This window comes from Amphiura filiformis, chromosome 18 (assembly GCF_039555335.1).
Source record: "Amphiura filiformis chromosome 18, Afil_fr2py, whole genome shotgun sequence".
NCBI lineage: Eukaryota > Metazoa > Echinodermata > Ophiuroidea > Amphilepidida > Amphiuridae > Amphiura > Amphiura filiformis.
Window position 1 is genome coordinate 31,288,377 of NC_092645.1, and position 23,585 is coordinate 31,311,961.

At 35.2% G+C, this 23,585-nt stretch overlaps 1 protein-coding gene across 3 annotated transcripts in view; it reads right to left on the reverse strand.

Moving 5' to 3' along the window:
- The window catches only part of LOC140140117 (tyrosine-protein kinase Yes-like), a 68,518-nt gene that overhangs the window by 28,064 nt on the left and 16,869 nt on the right, over positions 1-23,585 (reverse strand). For all 3 annotated transcript variants that reach the window (XM_072161950.1, XM_072161949.1, XM_072161948.1), the window contains 5 exons: positions 9,062-9,155; positions 6,335-6,433; positions 4,920-5,023; positions 4,180-4,329; positions 1,226-1,381 (listed from right to left, as the gene is read on the reverse strand). In XM_072161950.1, the coding sequence (XP_072018051.1) occupies positions 1,226-1,381; positions 4,180-4,329; positions 4,920-5,023; positions 6,335-6,433; positions 9,062-9,155 (603 nt within the window). The remainder of the gene's footprint in view (positions 1-1,225; positions 1,382-4,179; positions 4,330-4,919; positions 5,024-6,334; positions 6,434-9,061; positions 9,156-23,585) is intronic.

Genomic DNA, 23,585 nt, shown 5'->3' on the forward strand with positions numbered 1-23,585 from the left:
AAAAACTTACCAAAACGGCTTCTTACCCAGCGTTCTTAATCCTAACCAACATGACCCAACCACAATCCTTACCCTAACAATTATCTCCTACCCTAACATTACGAGTTATACAATTTATATCACCAAACCTTAATTCCAACCATAATACCTTAACCATAATCATCACTCTAAATCCAAACCCAACACCCAAGGTGGCGGCAGAATTAGGTCGTTCTACATATATAATCTCTCAAGCTATTCCTTTTCCTTTCATCGCCATCTGTCTTAAGGAGATATGTGGGCGTATCTATCCAATCCACACTATGGACCACAATAGCCTCATCCCAATGGCATAGTCCAATAACCTCAATTATATAAATCATAGTCCAAAATTTGACCTCAAGTTGCAGAGTATGAGTTTTTGTACCCAAATTTTCAAAGGTCATTTAATGAATGTACAAATATATATTGGGGTTTAAGAACTGTGCCCCTGATAGATGAGCATGTTGTGGATCCTATCCTAGTGCCACCTGCCATACCATCTTTGGTATTAACGTTTATGGAAACGCCCAAGAAAGGATTACGATTTGACCTCAAAAAGGTCATGATTATCTGTCTTGATTTCCTAATTAAAACACAACTTACCATTGGCCAAGCTACAGAAATGCACATAAATAGTCATATATAGATTCTTATAGTTGTCTTAATTTAAAGCTTCTTTTATTCGTTATTTTATTTGCGACTGTTAAAGAATTTCTGTTTACTATTCAAGTACATCGTCACTCCAAACGCCATTTTAACAGATCTCGGACATTCTTTCAAAAATACAGGTTTTCATGATTTCTGGTCCTCATAAGTTGAAATCTATAATGGAAGAAGCTGGAAGACATGACCTTAATCTCCCACACAAGGGGTATAGATTTTACATAGAGTCACCCAAAGTAAAGTCGCCAAGTTCATTCAATGAATTTGCACCCACACGATTTACACACCGTAAAATATACATCAGGTAGTTTTTGCAGAAATGTGCCAGAGTCAAAAGTGCCATATTCAAAATTTTATACTCTGCTCTTGTGAAATTAAAACACAAAAAAATCGGCGTGCCTCTAATTGTCAAAACAAAAGACGAAATAAGGTTATTATGTCATTTTTTGTTAACCCACAGGCCCACTTATTGTCGATGTCTACTTCGATATCATATTGTGGAGTTGTTTAAGACGTCTTTAAACAAAGTAATCAAGCTTACCTTCCCATACTTCTCCAAACTGCCCATTGCCAAGTTTTCGTTCTAATTTTATGGACCTTCTCGGTATTTCCCAGACATCTTTGCTTATTTCAAACATGGCGGGTTTCTGTCTCGGACATGGATTCATTAGCCGACAAACTAGGCCATCAGCTTGAGCTACAAAATAAAGACACAATTAGACAAGTTTACCACATGAAAATTATTCATCACATTGTAAAGAAAACAACAAGAAAGAGCGAGTGACAGTAAAAGGTTTCACTAAGTAAATTATTAAATTAACAAAAGAAAACCTCTAAATATTTGTGACATAGTCTGATCCAATCAGAGCAATGGTAAAAATTGTATGAGATACGGGCATGGAGCAAATACAATACAATACAGTACAATACAATACAATACAATACAATACAGTACAATACAATACAATACAATACAATACAATGCAATGCAATGCAATACAATACAATACAATACAATAAAATGCAATGCAATGCAATACATTACAATACAATGCAATTCAATACAATACTGATTACAAATCGCAAAATAGTTAATGTACCAGTTATTTTCACACCTGTATATCCTAAACAAAGACATATTACGTCATAATCAGAACCAACAGCAAATAGCCGCATTTTTAGCTCGGATTTAAGACCTCATTCGTTGAAATCGGTCAAGAAATAAAGACACGATGATCCAAAATGCCAAGGATGGTGAAAATTCAAAAGTTGCAGATTCCTCCATTGGATGCCCTATTGATATGTTCACAAAACGTTCTCTAACAATAGAACTATGGCGCTGTGCTCTCAATTGATTAGAACATTAAAGTGCAAGTTTTGATTTTATTCCTTTCTTGAATTTTTGATCACTTTTTCATTAATTATCAACCAATTTCAACAACGAGGTCTTAAATCAGAGGGTAGGGGTAATGACTGCTGGTCTTTATTTTGACATATTTGTCTTTGTTTACGATAACTAAACAGTGGTGAAAATAACTGGTACCTTCATTATTTTGGGTCTGTAGAATAGAATAGAATAGAATAGAATAGAATAGAATAGAATAGAATAGAATAGAATAGAATAGCATAGCATAGCATAGCATAGCATAGCATAGCATAGCATAGCATAGCATAGCATAGCATAGAATAGAATAGAATAGAATAGCATAGTATACAAATATTAACTGTCTATGAGTTTGATGGTCGAACTATAATCACGAGGTGAAAGATGGATTGTTCCATTCCACGAGCCGGAACAATACATCTTTCACCGAGTGATTATATTTCGACCATTACACGAATTTAAGACAGTTAATATTTGTTTTATATCACTCATGCATAAATTCTATTACTAAAATACTATTTAAGGTAGGAAATACATTTTTTCATCAACATAACACCATGTTTTGCCGTGATATACTTCACATTTTGGGGTCCACCCCATAACTAAATCGGCGAGTCTAAGAGTCAGCGCACAGCTTGGCGCAGGCGCACTACGGCAGAGCACATGATGGTAAAGACTATCACACGGAGAGGGTGATAGTAAAAATGATAAATGGTAATCAACCAATGAACTGTCTAGAATTTATGTATGAGTGATATAACATAGCATAGCATAGCATAGAATATAATAGAATAGAATGCAATACAACACAATACAACACAATACAATACAATACAATATATAAGACATATGGCATTGTAAAATCTCACAACTTTGTTATCACGTATGTAAGGCTTACATCATATGTGACGTGTCATGTCAAAAGCAGTTTTCCCCAATGAAATCGGACATTCCTAAGCGAAGATATTTAGTTCGTAAGCTATGGTATTATAAAATTGGAAATTGAGATATCGGCCTTTAAAAATATTATTGACAATGTTGAGAGTAGGAAGTACCTTGAAAAAATTCAAGATGCCAGTTAAATTCCGGTCTGAAACTATCAGACAATATTTTTAACATTAATAACATCACAAATTCGCAACAAACCCAAATTGTTAAAAAATCACCCGGGCAGATTTTTGGCTCTTTCTCCATTTACGATCCTGCCCAAAAGTGTCTGCTTTTGACATGACACGTCACATATTAGCTCATTTTCAAAATTGCTTCTATTATCAATGGTCTAGTTGGATCTGCTCATGCCACATTTGTCAAATTGAAAGAAGCAATATGGAATAATTAAGCAATGGTCATGCTGATTGACCTTACTGTAACATTTTTTGTTGTTGTCTTATAGTGAAAGTATAGTATGCTTAAATACGTAGTAAACAGGTAATAACTTATAATTTATTAATTAATAAAAAAAAAAGTAAATGTTTTGGACGCACTCATAAATACTGAATAGAAGATTGTCTGAAAGGTTAGGTTAACCTTAACGGAGCCCTTGGTTCTTTTGCTATCGGAAGGCAAAGAAGACGTGATAAAGGAGAGAAGAAGAGGTCACTTTGTACCCCCGGGTTCGAATCTCGGATCCCTCCTATGCAAAGCAGAAGATCAGCGACCGGTAGCCACAGGGATTTCGCTGGCCCGGCCAGCGATTTCGTGGGTACATATGACTTTAAAAGCTGATTACGTCATGGCATCACGTGGAATGCGCAGTTGTTTTCTTAGTGAGATTTAATGCGTTTCAGTTGTGCTAGGGTTAACATGTGCCTAAATGTAGGAACATATGTTCATTTTTTTCCAAGGCCATTTCAAGTTCATCAGAGGTCATTTTAAGGCCACGGCTGGATTTCGTAGTCTTTTAGGTCGGCAACACATCTGATTTTTGTTTGCATTATTTTGCTTTGCTTTGCTCTGCTGAAACTTTGTTTTCTTTTGTATTAAATTAGGGAGCCGATTTTCTTCTACAGATTTCTCATTTGGTATTTTGAATTTTAGACTATTGTCAACGTGTTTTAATTACACAGCTTAGTAATTACATTCGTTGAATAAGACAGATAAACATATCTTACATGTATAGTGGTTTACCAGATCCTGTAATGTTTGGAATGTGATCCTTGTGCTGATATAATATCCTCCATTATCTAAGGCTCTGATGCGGTAATGTTTCACATTAAAACCTCTTTGGTCATCGTGGTCCAACACTGATAAAGAATATGCACCTGAAACGTGAAAAAAATGTATATTTTGAATTATTGTCTAATATTTTAGCTAATAAAGGAACATACACTAGGATCCACAACATGCTCATCTATCAAGGCACCGTTCTTTAACCCCAATACATCTGCACATTCATTAAATGAACTTCGAAAATTTGTGTACAAAAACTCATACTCTGAAACTTGAGGTCAAATTTTGCATTATGATTGTTTAATTGAGGTTATTGAATTATGCCATTGGGATGAAGCCACTGTGATCCATAGTGATGGATTCACCCTGTATCTTGTCAGCACACTTCAACTGAGATGACATTGATATACAGGTATGTTAAGATGAATGCCTGGCAAAAACCATCCAGTTTAATCATGCATATGGGCGTAAATGACATTCCTTATATTAAGCCTTGTATCTCCTATATAGAACCCATACCTCTTGTGTGTCAGCTTCAGTTGTCTCAACATGTTAGTGCAAGCACCTCTAGGCCTTCGACTCGCCTGAAAAGGATCAGGCTTTTCTGTTTGTTTTCGTATCTTTCTAAAGAATTTCTTTCTAACTGCCCCATAAAATATGCTCCTATTCCAACACTCCTTACCTGGACTTGTCTCACTACCTCTGATTAAGAATGTTCCTCTTGAATTTCCTGGTAACTGTAACTGCTTTTCTGCTTCTTTCCTTGTCATTTTCTCAAAGAACCAGCTGATCGCATCCGAGAGTCAGTTGACGAAAGTTTCAAGGGAATAGGGTAAAGACGAGGAGAGAATGGGGAAGTAAAGAAGACGCGTCTTATAGGAATGAGTTATACTACAATGACATTGACTCGCATAGTGAATTAGTCAAATTCAATTAGTGAGGTGTATGATGGATTATTACTTCGCACTAGCACAATGGTCAAAACCCATTCGACGAATACATCGACGGTTAATTAGGACTAACACTCTGTGCTTTAGGGCTTCAAAGTTTTCGTCAAATATCATCCTGACCATTGCACTAGTACATCTATCATGCACCTCGTAATATTGAACTCACTAATGATGCAACTAAATATTATTTCCTTAACTTGAATCATAAGTGTAGTTAATAAGACATGTAAAACAATTAGGTATCATCTTTAATATTTTGCTGTACAGGAACTCTAGGAATGGTTAGATAATGAATATTTCTACACGTAGGTTCTTTTAAGTACATTTACAGTGCTAAAAATGTGTAAATCCTTCAGGAATTCTTCAAACATGTATTTGCACCTTAGAGAGTAAAAGATTAACTAAGCATACGAAGAGTTTGGTTCCAAAAGGCGCTAACTCCAAAGGATACTTTTTTGGTTAAAAATAATGGCAAATCTCTTTAACCTCCCACGTGCGAATAAGAAAATAATTAACATAAAAGATTTTTTTTTGTTCCAAAAGGAGCTAAATCCAATATGTAGCCATTTAAAAACTTTGTAATAGAGAATCTTTAGAGATAAAAAGATTTTGAAAATAATTTGAAAATAAGCTAGTGTTACAAACATGTCCATTCCAATCGTTAAATGTCATTTGAACTTTAAAATGTTACAATATGCAAGAAAATGTACACACGGAATTAGCGCCTTTTGGAAACGAACTCTTCATAAATTATACTCACACCAGTTGATATTGCTTACCTATCATTGTCTATTAAAAATAAACCGAACGCATATAGTGTCTGCTTGTTTATTTGTTTTGGTGTTTGTTTGTTTGTCTGCTTTCCCATTATCCAAAATATGGTCACATGTTATTAAGAATACGTTGTGCAAATATGAATCGACCTGTTCGAATTGATTATCCATCATAAACTTATGTTGCTTTCGTAAAGCAATCAATAACGATACAAGCTATTCAGCAAACGCACATACCTCAACATTCTTGAATGAGCACACTGTTGCGCTAATAATGACATCCGCTATCTGTCGCCTCAAAAAAAAAAATTTACTAAGTATAATACTTTCATTTATCTACTTGTTTCAAAATATGTCTGAGAAACAAAACTCACTCCTCTGCTTGCAGTAAATCAGCAGGTTCAATATAATTCCTAGGTACATATCCTTCTCTCTTCGTTGACATGGATGTAGCCAACCACCAATTCGGATCACTGAAAGAAAGAAAAAGTTACAATTACGTAAATTGGTTTAAATTTAGGGTTGCCTACCATAAAAATGAGACGTTAATAAACTACAATACGTAGGTACTGACATTTAAAAACAATGATGCAAGATTTTTGCCAAATTTAGATTTGGAAACTTAATATAATTAATAAGAAAGAACGAACAATTTACCAACCCAAAGTGTTACAATTAAACAAGACAACAAACACAAATCCCGCCCGGCACACAACCCAATTTGAAAAAAGCAAGGGAATGTGCCGGCATGGGATTCGAACCCACGACCCACGACGGACGCCTTATCCATTAGGCCACAGCTCCCACCGATAAACGGTGCTTAAAACTGGATACTAATGTAGACAGTCGAGGTACACAATACACACAAACAGATATTACGCATATACACAAGTACAGGAGATCCTTACTGATGCTTAAATCGTTTCCCCAGTATAATATAAGTAAAGTAGGCAAATCTTATAATATCATTTTTAAGCATAATTATATACTAAATCTTTTTTTTCAAATCGAGGGCTTAGAGCAAGAACTAGCTATGTCACAATTACATGTTACTCATTTCGGCAACAAATGGATGGTTAATCCATGCCCTCCATAATAAATGCAAGTTACTTCGGGGGTATATGCATGGTCACTTAAACAGTTAGCATGGTTAGTTAGATGCAAGTCAGCAAGTGACCATCTACATTGTACATACCCCCAAAGTCACTTACATTATATTATGCAGGGCAGAATTAACCGTCCATTTGTTGCCGAAATGAGTAACATGTAATTGTGGACATAGCTGGTTCTTGCCCTAAGCCCTCAAAATGTTCTTTTCACATTTGTTTTATTGCAAGATTCAGCGGGCCTGAGGCAGGGGCGTAGCCAGCTTTCTTGGTCAGGGGGGGCAAAATAAAATTTTGGGGGCACAGACGAAAAAAATTGCAGTTGCATCATACAATACATGTCTTCGAGCTTCCCGAAAAGGGCCTTATTGGGATGAAGTGTGCGCGTAGCGCGAAAAAAAATGGTATTTTACACTATTTTCGTCCATTATCCGGCTAAAAAAGGGCTTTATTGTTACAATGTGCGCGCGTAGCGCGGAAAAATTTTGTATTTTACACTATTTTGGCCCTGAATTTTGCTAGAAAAGGGCTCCTTGCCCTTTTCTTTTCCTTTGCCCTCCTGATTTTCTCTTTCATTTTTTGTCAGAGGGGCACTTTTTCTTTCATTTTTTGTCAGGGGGGGCACTCTGCCCCACCTGCCCCCCCCCCCCCGCTGGCTACGCTACTGGCCTGAGGAATCGGATAGCAACATTTGCACAGTATTTTGGGGAACCTAAGAGCACATCAGACACATCGAATTGCATTTTGAATACGAGGAATGTCCTTCTGAATAATTCTGATATTAAATCATTTTGATTTTATCTCCCGAAATTAGAGGAATAATACGATACATACAATTTACTTCAAGGACAGTTAAATTTCAAAAATATGATTTTTAATCATTTGAGATCAAATGTATATTATAACGTGAATTTCAAAAATCAAAATTATTTGTTATCAGAGGAACATTCCTCGTATTCAAAATTCGAAATACGGCTATTTGAGCCCTTAAAAACAAACAAAAATATTGGAATAAAATTCTAACTTGGCAAAATTGCCTGATAATGCACGTTGTTGTTTGAATTGAATTTCACGAACAAGTTGTTTCTTTGTTCACATAATTATTATACATTAAAGTCTCGATCCGAGTATCGTAATGTATAACCTATATCGAAATTAGGTTCATAAACCTACCTGAACATAAATTATGATAAATCTATACTATATCTAATCAGCTTTATATCCTGGCGTGATTGAAAGTCGCCAAACTATATTACCTTTTATATTATCACTTTCAATTTCCCCTAAAACTACTATTCTTCTCTTTCAAATATTTTCTCTTCACGGAAATTGCAACTATTATCATGTAGGCTATACGTTTATGTCACCTTTTGAATGTTTTAGACTTTTTTGTTTTAGATTATTTTGGACAATTAAGTTGAATTTCTTTGTATTTTGTTGCTTTTTATTATGGAAATAAAGATTCATTAATTCATTCATAAGACAATTGTGTTATTCGTGGAAATCTTGGAATAAGGAGTGAGTGTGGGAAGAAATAATGAATCAATTCAATCAAACGCCAATTCAATCAGACATAATAGTGCTTTTTAATCTCACATGTTTTAAGGTGGTACTACACCCCTGACCAATTGGGTGTCTATTTTTGCATTTTTCTCAAATATTATAGCACATTGGTGACAAGTAAGATATGTATATTATAAGGGCAAGGACTACAACTACTGCACTGAAAATGTTATTTCAGCACAGACAACAGTTGTGGAGTTACAGTCAAAAATGAAGGAAAACCAATATTTGATCAATAAATCAATAACTACTTGTCTTGAGTCACTGAAATTCCAGTGTAGTAACTGGATTCCTTGTATTGCCCCTATAATATGCATAACTTTTGATACCAGTGTTTTATTAGTTTTTGAGAAAAATGCAAAAAGTTTTTATTTTCATTGGTGATAATTTTTTTTTTTTTTTTTCAATTTTATAATTTTGATATATTCTTACCTCTTATTTGTGATTATAAGTATTTCTCCTTTCCTGAAAGTTAAATCATCTGCTGTTCTGGCTTCATAATCGTATAATGCTTTATATCGTTCTCCTGAAAATAATGAAACAATAGAAATCATTGTAAAAGTTCTGCCTTTGTTTCCAAAAATAAAGTAAGTACGCTTTAATTTATTTTGTTCAGTGTCTTCTTCAGTTTATTTTGTTCAGTGTTTTCTTCAAAAAAAATAAAATAAAATAAAATAAAGCGTAGTGATTTATAGTGCGCTACGCACAGGCACAACGCCTAGTTGATCCACAAGCCTCAGCACACTTAACAGGTTGTCGCTGACCACTACGGCCCCACATCATTCCATAAACCATTTAACAACAACTCAGGGACTTTGCAGCTTCAAGAGCGCACACCCTAGACATTCCACAAATAACCTTCGCAACCAGGATCAGCTCCCCGGGTTTCGTACGGGTTACAACGAGACAATAAGCAGTGAGTTCCTTGTCCAGGGGAATTTCAAGCTAACTCAATTTTTCCACGAGAGCAAACTAGGCACCGTCAGGGTTCGAACCCGCAACCACTCGCACCATAGTCGAACGCCTTATCGATTGAGCTAACTTGACTGCTTCAAAGATTACATCCAGCCATTTTCTTGATTCTAAGTTGTAGCACACCATTCTAACATGATATTATATTAAGTGTTGACAAACAACTTACGTAAACAACTATATATTTTCCAATAACCATTTTGGTAACATCTTAAAAACATTATATACATACAAAACGTTTTGAAAATGTTTACATGTCCTTTATATAACTTGATATTTAATGTTATTGAAACTTTTGACCAAACAAAAACAGTTTAAAACATTTTAAAACCATTTTGTGTTTTATCTGAATTCCATTTCAACGTTGATCATAATTTATGAGTCTATATTTTAAATCTAAATGATTGGTACCCATCACATTCTAACGTTTTCCTTGCATTACTTGCATTTCCCTCGGATTTGAAATTAAAATGTCCAGAATTATGCAAACACAAAGTCCATTCATTTAATGCAATTTCATTGGAAGAATAATTATGAAGATATTTTCTGTTTGAGGTGCATGTTTGTGTGTTTATTTGTTTGTATGTTTTTTAGCATCAAGAGAATACATGGATATTTTGATATCATTCTCTTTTATACTTTTAAGGAATCGGTTATTAACGTTTGCACAGTATTTTTTGTGGGATCTGACACCAGACATATCGAATTTCATTCTGAATACGACGAATGACCTTCTGATATCAAATAATTTAGTTTTTTTTTATTTCGCGATATAATACAAATGTTATGACAAATTATTGAAATTAAAAATTTTTATTTTATTTTGATATTTAACGGTCCTCGAAGTAAACTTATAAATAAATCTAATGTTATGCACTTAAAGTGTATGTAGCTGGGATGAAAAGCTTACGAGCAATTTGAAATTTTGACCTTTCATATTGAATATTATACATTCTTTCCCAAAAAAGACTTAAATTTTTTGGTGTTTTTTGGAAATAATTACATATCTTCAATACGAATAAAATTTTCATTTGATCGTCGAATTTTCATCCCAGCTACATACACTTTAAGTACATATCATTAGGTTTAAAAATTCAAAGAACAGACCTTCCAGAATAGGTAGTCGTTACTCTGAGTTTCATGCCTAAAAAAGGCAATCGTCAGACGACACGATGAAATGCTTTGGGTGGACTACCATCTCTTAGGAATGTGAAAGAATATACATTCCATGGTGTCAACACAGCCAAAGTCTATTCAGAGTCAGTCTGTCTATCGGAGATAGTCAGAAAGTGCTCAACCGCAAAGCAGGAGCGTATTAACAACATTTTACTCAAGTTAGACTATCTTTTGAATAAAGTGCTCAATCCCAAAAGGGAGAGCGTATAAAAATTCAAAGAACAGACCTTCCAGAATAGGTAGTCGTTACTCTGAGTTTCATGCCTAAAAAGGCAATCGTAAGACGACACGATGAAATGCTTTGGGTGGACTACCATCTCTTAGGAATGTGAAAGAATATACATTCCATGGTGTCAACACAGCCAAAGTCTATTCAGAGTCAGTCTGTCTATCGGAGATAGTCAGAAAGTGCTCAACCGCAAAGCAGGAGCGTATTAACAACATTTTAGAAATCTTTTGAATAAAGTGCTCAATCCCAAAGGGAGAGCGTATAAAAATTCAAAGAACAGACCTTCCAGAATAGGTAGTCGTTACTCTGAGTTCATACGCTCCTGCTTTGCGGTTGAGCACTTTCTGACTATCTCCGATAGATAGACTGACTCTGAATAGACTTTGGCTGTGTTGACACCATGGAATGTATATTCTTTCACATTCCTAAGAGATGGTAGTCCACCCAAAGCATTTCATCGTGTCGTCTGACGATTGCCTTTTAGGCATGAAACTCAGAGTAACGACTACCTATTCTGGAAGGTCTGTTCTTTGAATTTTTATACGCTCTCCCTTTTGGGATTGAGCACTTTATTCAAAAGATAGTTTAACTTGAGTAAAATGTTGTTATCATCAGGTTTATAAAGTTTACTTCGAGGTCTGTTAAATATCAAAAATATCAATTTTTAATCATTTGCCATAAAATATGTATTATATCGCGAATTTAGTGTCTTTGAAAAGAGCTGTATTGTTTTCAATCATTGATTGTACACATACGCAGCGTGATGAGTGCAGCTTGCTTATAGCACAAGTCAATGTATTAAAAAAGTGTAGACCGGTTGATATGGTAATTAATCCGGTTACATCACTTCTGTTAGGCGAATGTGCGTCTGGCATGTCTGGACACAATTGGAATTACTTAATTTTTAAAGGAAGTCTCCGGCAATCACAACATTATGCCTTATATGTAAGAAAAAATAATTATCAAGCACGAATCACGTGGTTTTATTTTAAACAAAAACGAATAAAAACATCCGTCTCTCAGCACGCGATATTCAAAATTCCCGGGCGCCGAAATTGTCGAGTGCAATGACGTCTCGGTAACACAATGAAGGCTGACGACAATGGAGCACAAATAACCATTACATGATTACGGCATTGCACTTGCACGCGGGAATTTTGAATATCGCGTGTTGAGAGCCGATTGTTTTTATTCGTTTTTATAGTCAATATTAGTTTGTTTTAAATACAGCCATGTGATTCATGCTTGATAATTATTTTTCCAACATATAAGGCATAATGTTATGATTACCGGAGACTCCCTTTTTAACAAGACATTTGTTATGCAATATAAAAGATTTTAACCGACCCACCGCATTTGTTTTACCACAGCTCGACCTTAATTCCCTCAGCCATCCTTTTCAGGTCATGTGCACTTTATAGAACCTATACTTCAAAAGTTACAAATCGCTTTACATTTACGCGTGTATGTTGATGTAATAAGTGTATGTAACTAGGCTTATTAATAATGTGGTGTGACAACATGTTTGACGTTTCATAATGACCTGTTTGGATCGCTTGGTTGAATCATCAAAAATGAGAAAAAAATCGCATTCTTAAAAACAAATTATGTTAATTTGCTAGAACTGATCGCGTCAACTATTAACATAACTAAATTATTACACTTTAATTTACAAAAGCAAACTTAAGGGATCGGATAGCGACGTTTGCACAGTATTTTTTGTGAGACATGAGAGCACATCCGACACACCAAATTCCATTCTGAATATGAGGAATGTCATTCTGATATCTAATAATTTGAGGTCTTTGAGGGAAAATGTATATCTTCAATACAAAAGGTGAAAATTTTCAAATGATGGGCGGTTTTTCTACATGCCATTAGATTCATAAAGTTTACCTCGGGGACTGTTAGATGATTAAAATGTTAATTTTTAACAATGTGCCATCAAATTTGTATTATATATCGCGAATTTAAAAAAAATCTAAATTATTTGATATCAGATGGTCATTCCTCGTATTCTGTCTATACTACAACTTGGTGTACCTGATGTGCTCTCAGTCCCACAACAAATACTGTACAAACGACGCTATCCGATCCTTTAAAGATGACAAAAGTACTGAATCATACTGCAGTTACTGTCCGTTTTCCTATACACAATACACAGTGCTCTTTCCCATTGACGCGTGACCTTTACAAATAGCCCTACGTTAACAGTATGGGGATATGACTAGTTAACGTCGCTGTGTGAAAAATAACCGGCCAATATAAAAAGTACTCTTCTAAAGTTCTAGAAAATATAGTTTTTAACATGTCCTAAATTTTAGCTAATTTAGATGTTTGGAAATATTCGTACTTTGGTGTTTTAGTTAATGTTATAGGTAATAGTACATTGCCTAGTTAACGTCGCTGTGTGAAAAATAACCGGCCAATATTAAAAGTACTCTTCTAAAATTCTAGACAATATAGTTTTGTAACATGTCCTAAATTTTTAGCTAATTTAGGTGTTTGGAGAGGGTCGTACTTTTGTGTTTTAGGAAGGACATGTAAACGACAGATAACACCAAAAATATGAAGAAATTATTTCCAAACCGTGTTAAGTCAAAAATCATTATGTTGCTCATTTTCAAGAATGCTGGTTTACAAAAAGCACGCCATTGTCTGATTTCGTGAACAAAGCCACACATAACATTGTTTCCTTTCGTTTCCTTTATAATCGGTTACCCAACTGAAGCTATGAATACCAGCTTTATTGCGATATCGCACATGAAAACAGTCACTTGTGCACAACCAGAGAAGATCCGATTTAATCAGTTGAGCTGTTTCAATGAGTGTTATCTTGGTTTAATAGCTTTTAATGGGGTTAAGTCCTGCAAAGGTCGAGATGAATTCTACTGTAGACATGACTGCATCATGTTCCTTTATACATTAAACAAGAGTAAAGCTCTCAAAATGACATTCAGATATGCCTAAACATTTCGATGGCTGAGAACCAGAAAGCCAAAGTTACGGCTTTCAGGTTCTCAGCCCTCGTTTTCATGCAATGGTGACGTTAATAGGATATCATAGAAACTGTTCTCAGGTATGACTTTTTAAAGTAAACATGACATATACCAACTATCATATGCTAGAAATGTCATTGGTCAGTTTTTTCCTTCACATACATTTTGAATTTCAGAAATGTGTTACTTCAATCAAACGATATGGTAATTTACTACAGCTTTCAATTTTCATGTCAAAACACGAGGCGTTTGATTGTCGTGCAATACTTCATGTACTTGGTGTACATCTCAAACATATCAAAAAAAGTAACTAACCCCCCTTAAATAATGACCATTTTTCAAAACCGGGTGACTGTATTTCAAATCTGTAAAATGTGTTGGAAGCAGAATTTATTTCTGCACATTTTGACACCTCATTTGTAGCAATTGACTAAATATTGACGTCACAGCATACATTTAAATCAATGTAGCCCAAGATTTGAAAGTTGCAGTAAGTGTATTGCAGTAATGCATTCAGTGTAATGGAAGGAAATCTGTGTGATGATATCTGAGTGTTTTATATTATAAAATTTGTATGTAAGTGCAACTTTCAAATCTGGACCTCACTACATTAAATTGACCGGTGTTTTATTGTTTTCTGGGCTATCGTGTCAAATGAGGTGTCAAAGTGCGCAGAAATAAATTCTGCTTCCAACGCATTTTACAGATTTGTTATACAATAGCCCCTTTACTCGGTGTCTCATTATACTAGTACGTGATATAGCACACATAATGGTCGATCTAAAACAACAAAACTGGTTCTAGGACAATTTCAGTTGCAATACTTGGATATGAAAGAATTTTTTATAATATTATGGTGCTAAATCAAGCCGTGAGAACTTGATTAAAATTCTACTTTTCATGAAACATTGAAATCACTTTCAGGTACTACATTAGTATCGTATGACATCCCAGCAAAAACAAAACGTTGTACAGAAAACATTTATATGGTGGGTTATATAAAATACAGGTCGATCCTTCATGTAATTATTTCGTGTAAGCTAATCCTAACCCTAATCCTAACCCTAACCCTAATCCTAACCCTAACCATAACCATAATCCTAACCATAAACTATCCCTAACTCTAACCCTAATTTTGTGTATAATTACATGAAGTAGTAACCAAAATACATTTAAATACAAACATTCATAAAATATTTTTGAACATTTGGTGCAAAATATTCTAATATAATGTTTTACCAAAATATTTTACAAAAAAGTTTGCCAAAAAATATTTTGCAATAACATTTTAACAGCATTGTTATTGTGGTGGTTTTTTGTTTGTTTTTATACAAAATGTTTTTAGAATGTTTCATGACCTTTTCATAACCCGACATTTAAATGTTATTAAAACATTTGACCTAAACCAAAAAGCGTTTATAACACGTTTATAACGTTTTAAAAACATTTTTATATTTGCTGGGTAATTATTTGTATATATTATGTGTGTACAAATTATGCAGAGGTCATAATAAAATTTTGAATATTCGTGTGAAACTTGGTCTTCGGGCCATTTTTTCCAGATGATCTTTTTTGCAAACTAAAAGTGGAACATTCATAAAATTTTCACATACAATAAGGCACCGTTCACAAACACTTGTTAGGGGGTGGGGCTGATGTAAAAAGGGGAGGGGGCCTGACAAAAATTGACCACAAATTTTCCTGGAAAAGTGAGTTTATATGCTTTTCTATGGGGTTAACCCATAATTTTCATGTCAAAAAGAGGGGCCCTAAAATTGTTGAGGTTTTTAAAGGAGGGCCCGCAAAATTTTCGCGATGATTTTTTTGCATCAGCCCCCCCCAACAAGTGTTTGTGAACGGTCCCTAATCAAACGTAGGTTATTCTGTAATGTATATAAATATTGCCAAGTAATTTAGCAACGTTTGCACAGTATTATTTTGTGGGACATGACGCACCAAATTACATTCTGAATACGAAGAATGCCCTTCTGATACAAGCTGTATCAAAATGATTGGTACCCATCAGTTTTCATCGATAATGGATGAGCCTGACACATCAAAATTCAACATAAGATCCAAATAATTTGTAAATTAATTGCAAAAAAGAGTCATAAACTATACATTCTGGATATTTCAAATGTATCCAAAAGTGTATTTGGAAGAGGTAGGCTTTTTAATTAACATCAAAATAATTATTGATGGGTACCAATCATTTTGATACACCCTGTATCAAATAACTTTGATTGTGTTACATTCGCGATATAATACAAATTTTATGGCAAATTATTAAAAATTGATATTTTTGATAACAGTCCTCGAAGTAAACTTTATAAATCTAATGATATGCATATACTTAAAGTATATGAATCTGTAAGGAAAAGCCAACCATCATTTGACAATTTTCCAAAAAGACCTAAAATATACCAAAGTATTTACGAACACTCCCTTAATTCAAAACATTATGTGTTGTATTTTTCTGATATAGGGTCTGACTTTAAAACTCAGCATACCACCTTTCAAAGGCTGCCAATATTTGACACTTGAAACTCACGTGTTGGGCGAGGCGCCTTGTTAATGAAGTGCCAATTAATTAGTTCTTTAGTACAATATCCTTTTATTATTAGAATAATTTGAAGGTGTAATTTATAATTGAATTGGACAATTATTGGGCCAATATCAATACCGTGTTGAGAGCTATTGACAACCATTACACACACAGCCCACACATTTTTCGACACGAAGTATCTGGGTCTTTTTTAAAACTTGATGGTGTTAATTATGCATAATCCCCAGCAAACACAAAACAAAATGAAGTTGGAGAAAACCTTCTAATAATTACAAACACCCGCTGAGCAGCAAGACCTTCCCTCTAAGCTTTTAATCCGATAAGCTGATTATCTATTTGTTTTCATGAATTGGAAGTCATTCTTTGATGTATTACTGAGCTCAATCATCTGAAATTACTGGAGCGTGAGCCACCCAAGCTGGTGGCTCAGCATACTATTTTATTAACAGAAGGTTTTCTCCAAATTCATTTCCTAATGTTAAACGTTTTGAAAGAGTTATAATGGTTTTTTTTTTTGGTAAAAACAATTTAAAACAATAAATGTCGAGTTATATAAACATGATAAAGGTCACGAAAACGTTTTGAAATCGTTTTGTATGAAACGCACTTTTAAAATGTTATCAAAATGTTATTGTAACATATTTTGTGCAAACATTTTTGGCAAATATTTCGTCAACACTTAAATAACACCATGTCAGAACATTTTGCAGTAAGTTCTCAAAAATGTTTTTAAATGTTATAAAAACGTTTTATACCCTTTATAATACCCTTTATATAACCCGTCGTGTAAACGTTTTCTGGTAACGTTTTCTAAACTTGTGCGAATAAGGTTTAAAACTTCTTGTGTTTGTTGGGTCATTGCTAATGTTTTAAAAATTATTCTGATTTTGCAAATTTCATTCGTCCAGATTCAATCCCGATTCGGAACAATTAAATCCATTTATTAATATTACTCAAATTTTGATCATGTCTGAAGCAGATTATTTTACATATGTATGTATAGAAACTCTTTGATGTTTCGTTCCTAATTTATACAAACATAAATGAGGTCAATGTCAAGTCTATACTTCCGTCTATTCTTAACAGCAAAATGCTTTTGCTATTTTAACTTTTCAGCCATGACAACCGTTAGTCTATTTAACTCTCTCCACTTGGGTGTCGACTGCAGACGACAAGTTCAAATTTTATTTTTAAAATTCAAAAATTTCAGAATTGGCCATTCTCATGATCATATTTGGAATCAGCATGAAAGATGCATTAAAACGAATACAAACAAGCCTAGTATTGGTTCAGTGGTTCTTGAGATGGCTCCTAATATTTTGAGAAAATATCTCAATACGTGGACTTCCCATGTTGAAGCCTATGGCTAGCACGCAGAGCATTTAAAAGATTTTCCTGTTTTAGGATGTAACAGCCAGTGGAAGCAATTAAGTTAGTGGTAACTAATTTACTTATTGGTCATAACAATGTAAGCAAAAGACTTTTAATTTAAAATTCATTTTTAAAACACCTAGAGCTGAAAAGATGATTCTATCCAAAACAAATTTCTACCACATACTGATGAGTATATATATGGATATGGGATGAGAACTACCTGCCGATTGGCCAGAAAGAAGTTTTCATTATCAATCGGCAAGATTGTTAGAATAATTTTACCACGCAAAAAAAAATGGGGTGAATTATTTGCAAAGCTCCATTCTGGTGATTAAAGTGAAGATATGATGTAATTGACCAATCAGAGGCAATGTTAGATCGGCAGGTAGTGCTCAGGGGTTAATTACCGGGGTTAATTAAGGAGCTCCTTTCATTTACTATCAAGAAATAAACCTGAACTGAGCTGAACTGAACTTAAAGACGTGGTAGGCCCTACTCAAACTTGCCTGAATATAATGGCTTCCAGTAAGTCATCATGATTATCTTGACATTACCAAACTACTGAAACGCAACCGAAATTGTGTATCTGGAATAAAGTTACTAGATATATTTTGTATCATATCCTGTTTATAACATTAACCATAACATAAAACCTTAACGGAAGATAATTTGTATTCTGTAGGTCTATAGAACCAATTTTAAAAATAATGCTTTTTCATTATGAAAAAGGTTATCTGCTAACATAGCCCAATCCCAATTCTTTAGTTGAACCTAACTGGCAATAAAAGTGAAATTTTGCGGAACTTTTTGGGGGAAAGCCGCATAAAGACCTGTTATTAGCATTAGAAATCTTTAGTACAGCTTGATTGTCACTCACTGGATAATATTTCCAAATAATTGGTCAAATATTAAAATTGTACTTTTATTGGCAATTAGACCAACTAGAGATATGTTTTATTTGGCAAAACAGGATAATATCTCATATATTGTTTATTGTTTCCCCCCCCCCCCTGCTATATTTATCTGGAATCGGGAGTAGGCCCCATTCAGTAAATTTGCAAACACGGAGGTTTAACCGTCTCCTTTTGCTTGTGCTGTATTAACATTTAACCATATTTCAGATTATTACATCATATGTCAAATCTTCATATACTGCACATGTTGGCGAAAAAATGATCACCTTCTCCTGAAATTGAAGGAGAAAGGCTAGGATACTGTATTTCCGATAAGACCTCGCACTGATTAGCACAAGTAAAATCTCTAAGTCATGTATCAATATTAAAATGGCGTCACTTAATAAGGTTAGCAACTATTTTAAACTGTTGCGATTTGGTAGTTCACAGCATCTTGCGAATGGTAGTTAGCTTTGGCAAAGATTGCATTGATCATTTCAAAGCGAGTGTGTAGAAAATTCAAATATCACAGATATATTTTTGTAGGTCCTGTGGTTTTTGAGTTATGTTGTAAAGAAGGCTGAAACAACTACACTTTTGTAAAACGTACATAACTCATTACCAACAATAAATGAAGCAAGTTTTCATAGTATATGATTTGTAAAATGAACTTTTGTTAAATAATATATTGATTTAGATAATGAAAATAGATTTTTTGGCTGCTTCGACCAACAATACCTCGTCTACCCTTAACACCCGACCTTACTCACTCTCCTTGCAAAAATGCAATTCATTTTTTTTTTGTTCTTGATGCAGACAAGCAAATAAATATATGAAAAATATATAACCCTTAAACTATTATGCACTCACAGAGAATATGAATTTCTTCTTGACATTAGTATAAGAATTTATTGTTTTCTGTTGAAATATTATCTCAAAAAAAAGCCCTAAGAGCCGGTCGAGGTGTTCGAGTCAGGCACTATCTATTAAGGTCGATTCACAGAAAAATTGTGTCCTTTGCAAACCCGGAAATATCGAGGACGATTTTAATCTTGTTCTCATCTGCAATGTTTTCACCAGCTTTCGTTTCCTCATGACACGTCTGACCTGTCAAAAATTGTATATTTTTCTATAACAATTCTTAGGACTGCGAACACTTTGGATTATGTATAGTACAATTTTTTCACAATTTTTTATACTTTTTCAATTTTTTCCGCCTTTTTTCTTTTACCGCTCCGTCTTCCTCCACCGCCCCTTCCTTCTGCCGCCCGTCTTCTTCCTCCGCCCCTTCCTTCTGCCGCCCGTTCTTTTTTCGCCGCCCCTTCATTTTGGCCGCCCCTGCTTTTACCCCGGGGGGGCTCGCGCCCCAAAGCCCCCCCCTCAAATACGCGCATGAGGAGTAGGTTTATTTCAGCTTGAAAGCATGGATAGTCTTGCAAATTATAGAGAGATTGCGATTTCCAAACGTATGTATCGAACGCCCGTGCAATCTATTCAATATCCCGTCACAGGAGAGTGATTTTGAATAGATTGCACGTACGTTCGATACGTACGTTTGGAAATCGCAATCTCTCTAATGAGCTAACTTTCCTCTGAGCCATCCAATGTGTCATGAATAATTCATTTAGAAGGACTACAAATCTACTGGTCAGTTTATATTCTCATTTCTAGCTGTGGCTTAAATATGTTGTTTTGGTATTTCTGATGTTATGTTATGGTTATATTATGGGCAACCGGCCTGAATGTATTTCACATGATAAAATGATACTTGGATCAGTCATTACTCGTTGACTGCCGATAAAACGCCCAATAAAGACCGGACCGCGCCGGCCAGTTAAAGTACATGCCCTATCACACCACTCCACACCATACATAAATTCTCCCAGTCACATTTCCCAAATATGAAATTAAAAAAAGTCAAATTTTAATTTACTTCTTTTAAAGTTTGGCAGAGGCGGGGTTCGAACTCACGGCGCAACGCTTAGTACTCTATGAGCCTAGCGCCTTAGACCACTCGGCCACTTTGTCTTGTTGTTATTCATTTGAAACTTATTTAAAAATATAATCGCAACTTCAACATAGGCCTACCACGTGACAAGCAAAGACAGAAAACGTATTATATTTTGGAATTTTTTCATTAATGTGTATTATAATAGAGCTACCATTATTTATATTGTTGAATTCTCAAGCGCATCATTTCGAATTGGGTTTTTATTCCTAAAGCCCGATACTGACTCCACCTGTACATTTTAATTTCATCGCGGGATGCTGAGATGTTTGAAAAGCATCGCAGCATCGCATACCGCTGCGAAGTGGAGTCAGGATCGGGCTTAATTCGAACCACCAGCATCCATGGTTCGATGTAGAGAGTCTTTCCTATTCAGAGGAAATATTGCAATTACACACCTTATTGCCTTTTAACAATAACCAATGACACTAGCACGTAATTCCAGTCAAGCACCAATCTTTAATCATATTGTTGAAGAGGATAATAAGCTTATACTTATGTATAGCATTCGTAAAAAAGCTTAAGTCTTTGTTTGCTTTGGTTAAATCCTGTTCAAGTGGTGGGTTAACCAACAATTAACAATGAGAGGACATTCCTGAACCTCGTTCAGTTGGCGATGATTTGAAGTGACCGCCAATTATGACCATTTGATATTTAATACCAGCAATGTGGAAAAAAGAAATAATGTAGTGCCAAAATAATGTACCCTTTACGGAAGGAGCAAAGTTTAACAAGTTACAACTCCGCTTCTGCAGTACGAATGTCAGCGGCGAATGTCAGGTTATTATTTCCCAGTCTTGAAAAAAAATTGCAGACAGAGGTGGGAATCGATCTCGGTACCTCCCGGTTAAAAAGCACTGTGCAAAACCACTAAGCCAACTAAATATCTGTCGTGAGATGCTTGACATTAATCTTTGATATTGCTGAATGGAACAAATCGCGGAATTAAATCAGTAATAAAAGAAGTAGATTCTTATTTAGCGGCCAAATTGGATAAAAGGGGAAAAATTTGTCCCTGCTCTAAAGAAAATATAGGTTAGAAAATTATCAAATAAATTTAAATAAAAAATTGAGACTTTATATTTATTTATTTCACAAGACGACATTATCACAGACAAAAACTGTATACGCTAAAAACTCGACCCTCATTACTAGATGATGGCATAGCTCAGTGTTAGAGCATCAGACTGGTAATGTCAATATCGTTGGTTCGAATCCGCCTGCCAGCAATGGTTATTATGATTTTAATGCTACGCTACAATTTGTTCAATTTTTTTTCATTTATTTATTTATTTATTTATTTATTTATTTATTTATTTATTTATTTATTTAAATAATTTGATATATTTGAAAGGGGTATTTGAGCAATTTTAAATTTTTACCCCCGTATAATCCTATGGGGTCATTTTGAACCCACCCCATCCCAAATTGCCAAAACCTATGAGTTTAAATCATACATAATGATCTGGACTGATATTCATAAAACCACGCTAGGCCTAGTTGATAGCTAAAATTGACTTTAGCAAGCTGCTAAGCCTAGCTGATTGCTAATTCTTATTCATAAAACCCAGTTAGAGTTAGCAACATTCTAAAATTTTGCCAAAACTTAGAGTTGATCTGGGGCAGCGCTAAGTCACTAGTTGACAACTAGTCAGTCTGCATTTGGACACCGTACTGACAACATGGCTCGTAGAATCATGGAGCTTGTTGAACTTCGTCGTCAAATAAGGAAAGAACGCGTCTTCCGAGACAGGAGAAGTCCATTGGACTTCTTTGACGATGACAAGCTTTATTCGTGATATAGATTTACCCGTGGATACATCATGTACATTGCTGACTTACTCGCCCCAGACATTGAACATGATACTGCAAGAAACCATGCTCTGCTACCATATCAGCAATTACTTATTGCCTTGCAATATTACTCTACTGGAACTTTCCATTGTGTAGTTGGAGATCCCCTACAAGTGTCTCAGCCTACGGCAAACAGAGCCATCCATCGCGTCACTAATGCATTATGTAGAAGACTAGGTGACTTTGTTAAGTTCCCCGATCAGAATAACATTGATGAGATTAAGGATGGCTTCTATAATATGAGACGCTTCCCTGGAGTCATCGGGTGTGTGGACGGGACACACATCTGGATAGAGCGCCCTCATGAGAATGAAGTAGACTATGTAAACAGAAAAGGTTACTCGTCCATCAATGTGCAAGTAATATGTGATCACAGAGGAAAACTGACCAACATTGTTGCTAGGTGGCCAGGGTCTGCTCATGATAGCAGAATCCTGAGAAGCAGCCAAGTCTGGGACAATATGGAGGCGCATATGGTTGACGGATATATCCTTGGAGATAGCGGATATCCCTGTCGCAACTGGCTGATGACACCGCTCCTGAATGCACATACTGCTCATGAACGACGCTACAATGCAGCTCACAAAGGCACTCGAGTATTGGTGGAGCAGACCATTGGGAGATGGAAACGTCGGTTCCATCTAATGCATGTGCAGAGTCGCATGAGAGATCCGGAATCCACTTGCAAAGTAATAGCAGCAACAGCGGTCTTGCACAACATTGCAGTAGACAGAAATGAGCCACTGCAGGCTGACAGGCAACCTGAAGACCTCAACCTGCACCACTGGACTACGATGGTGCACTCAATGGACCAAGAGCAAGGGCAGCGCTTATTGCCAACAGGTTTTAAAGCAGCTTTACAATTCAAAGCAAAATCCATGAAAG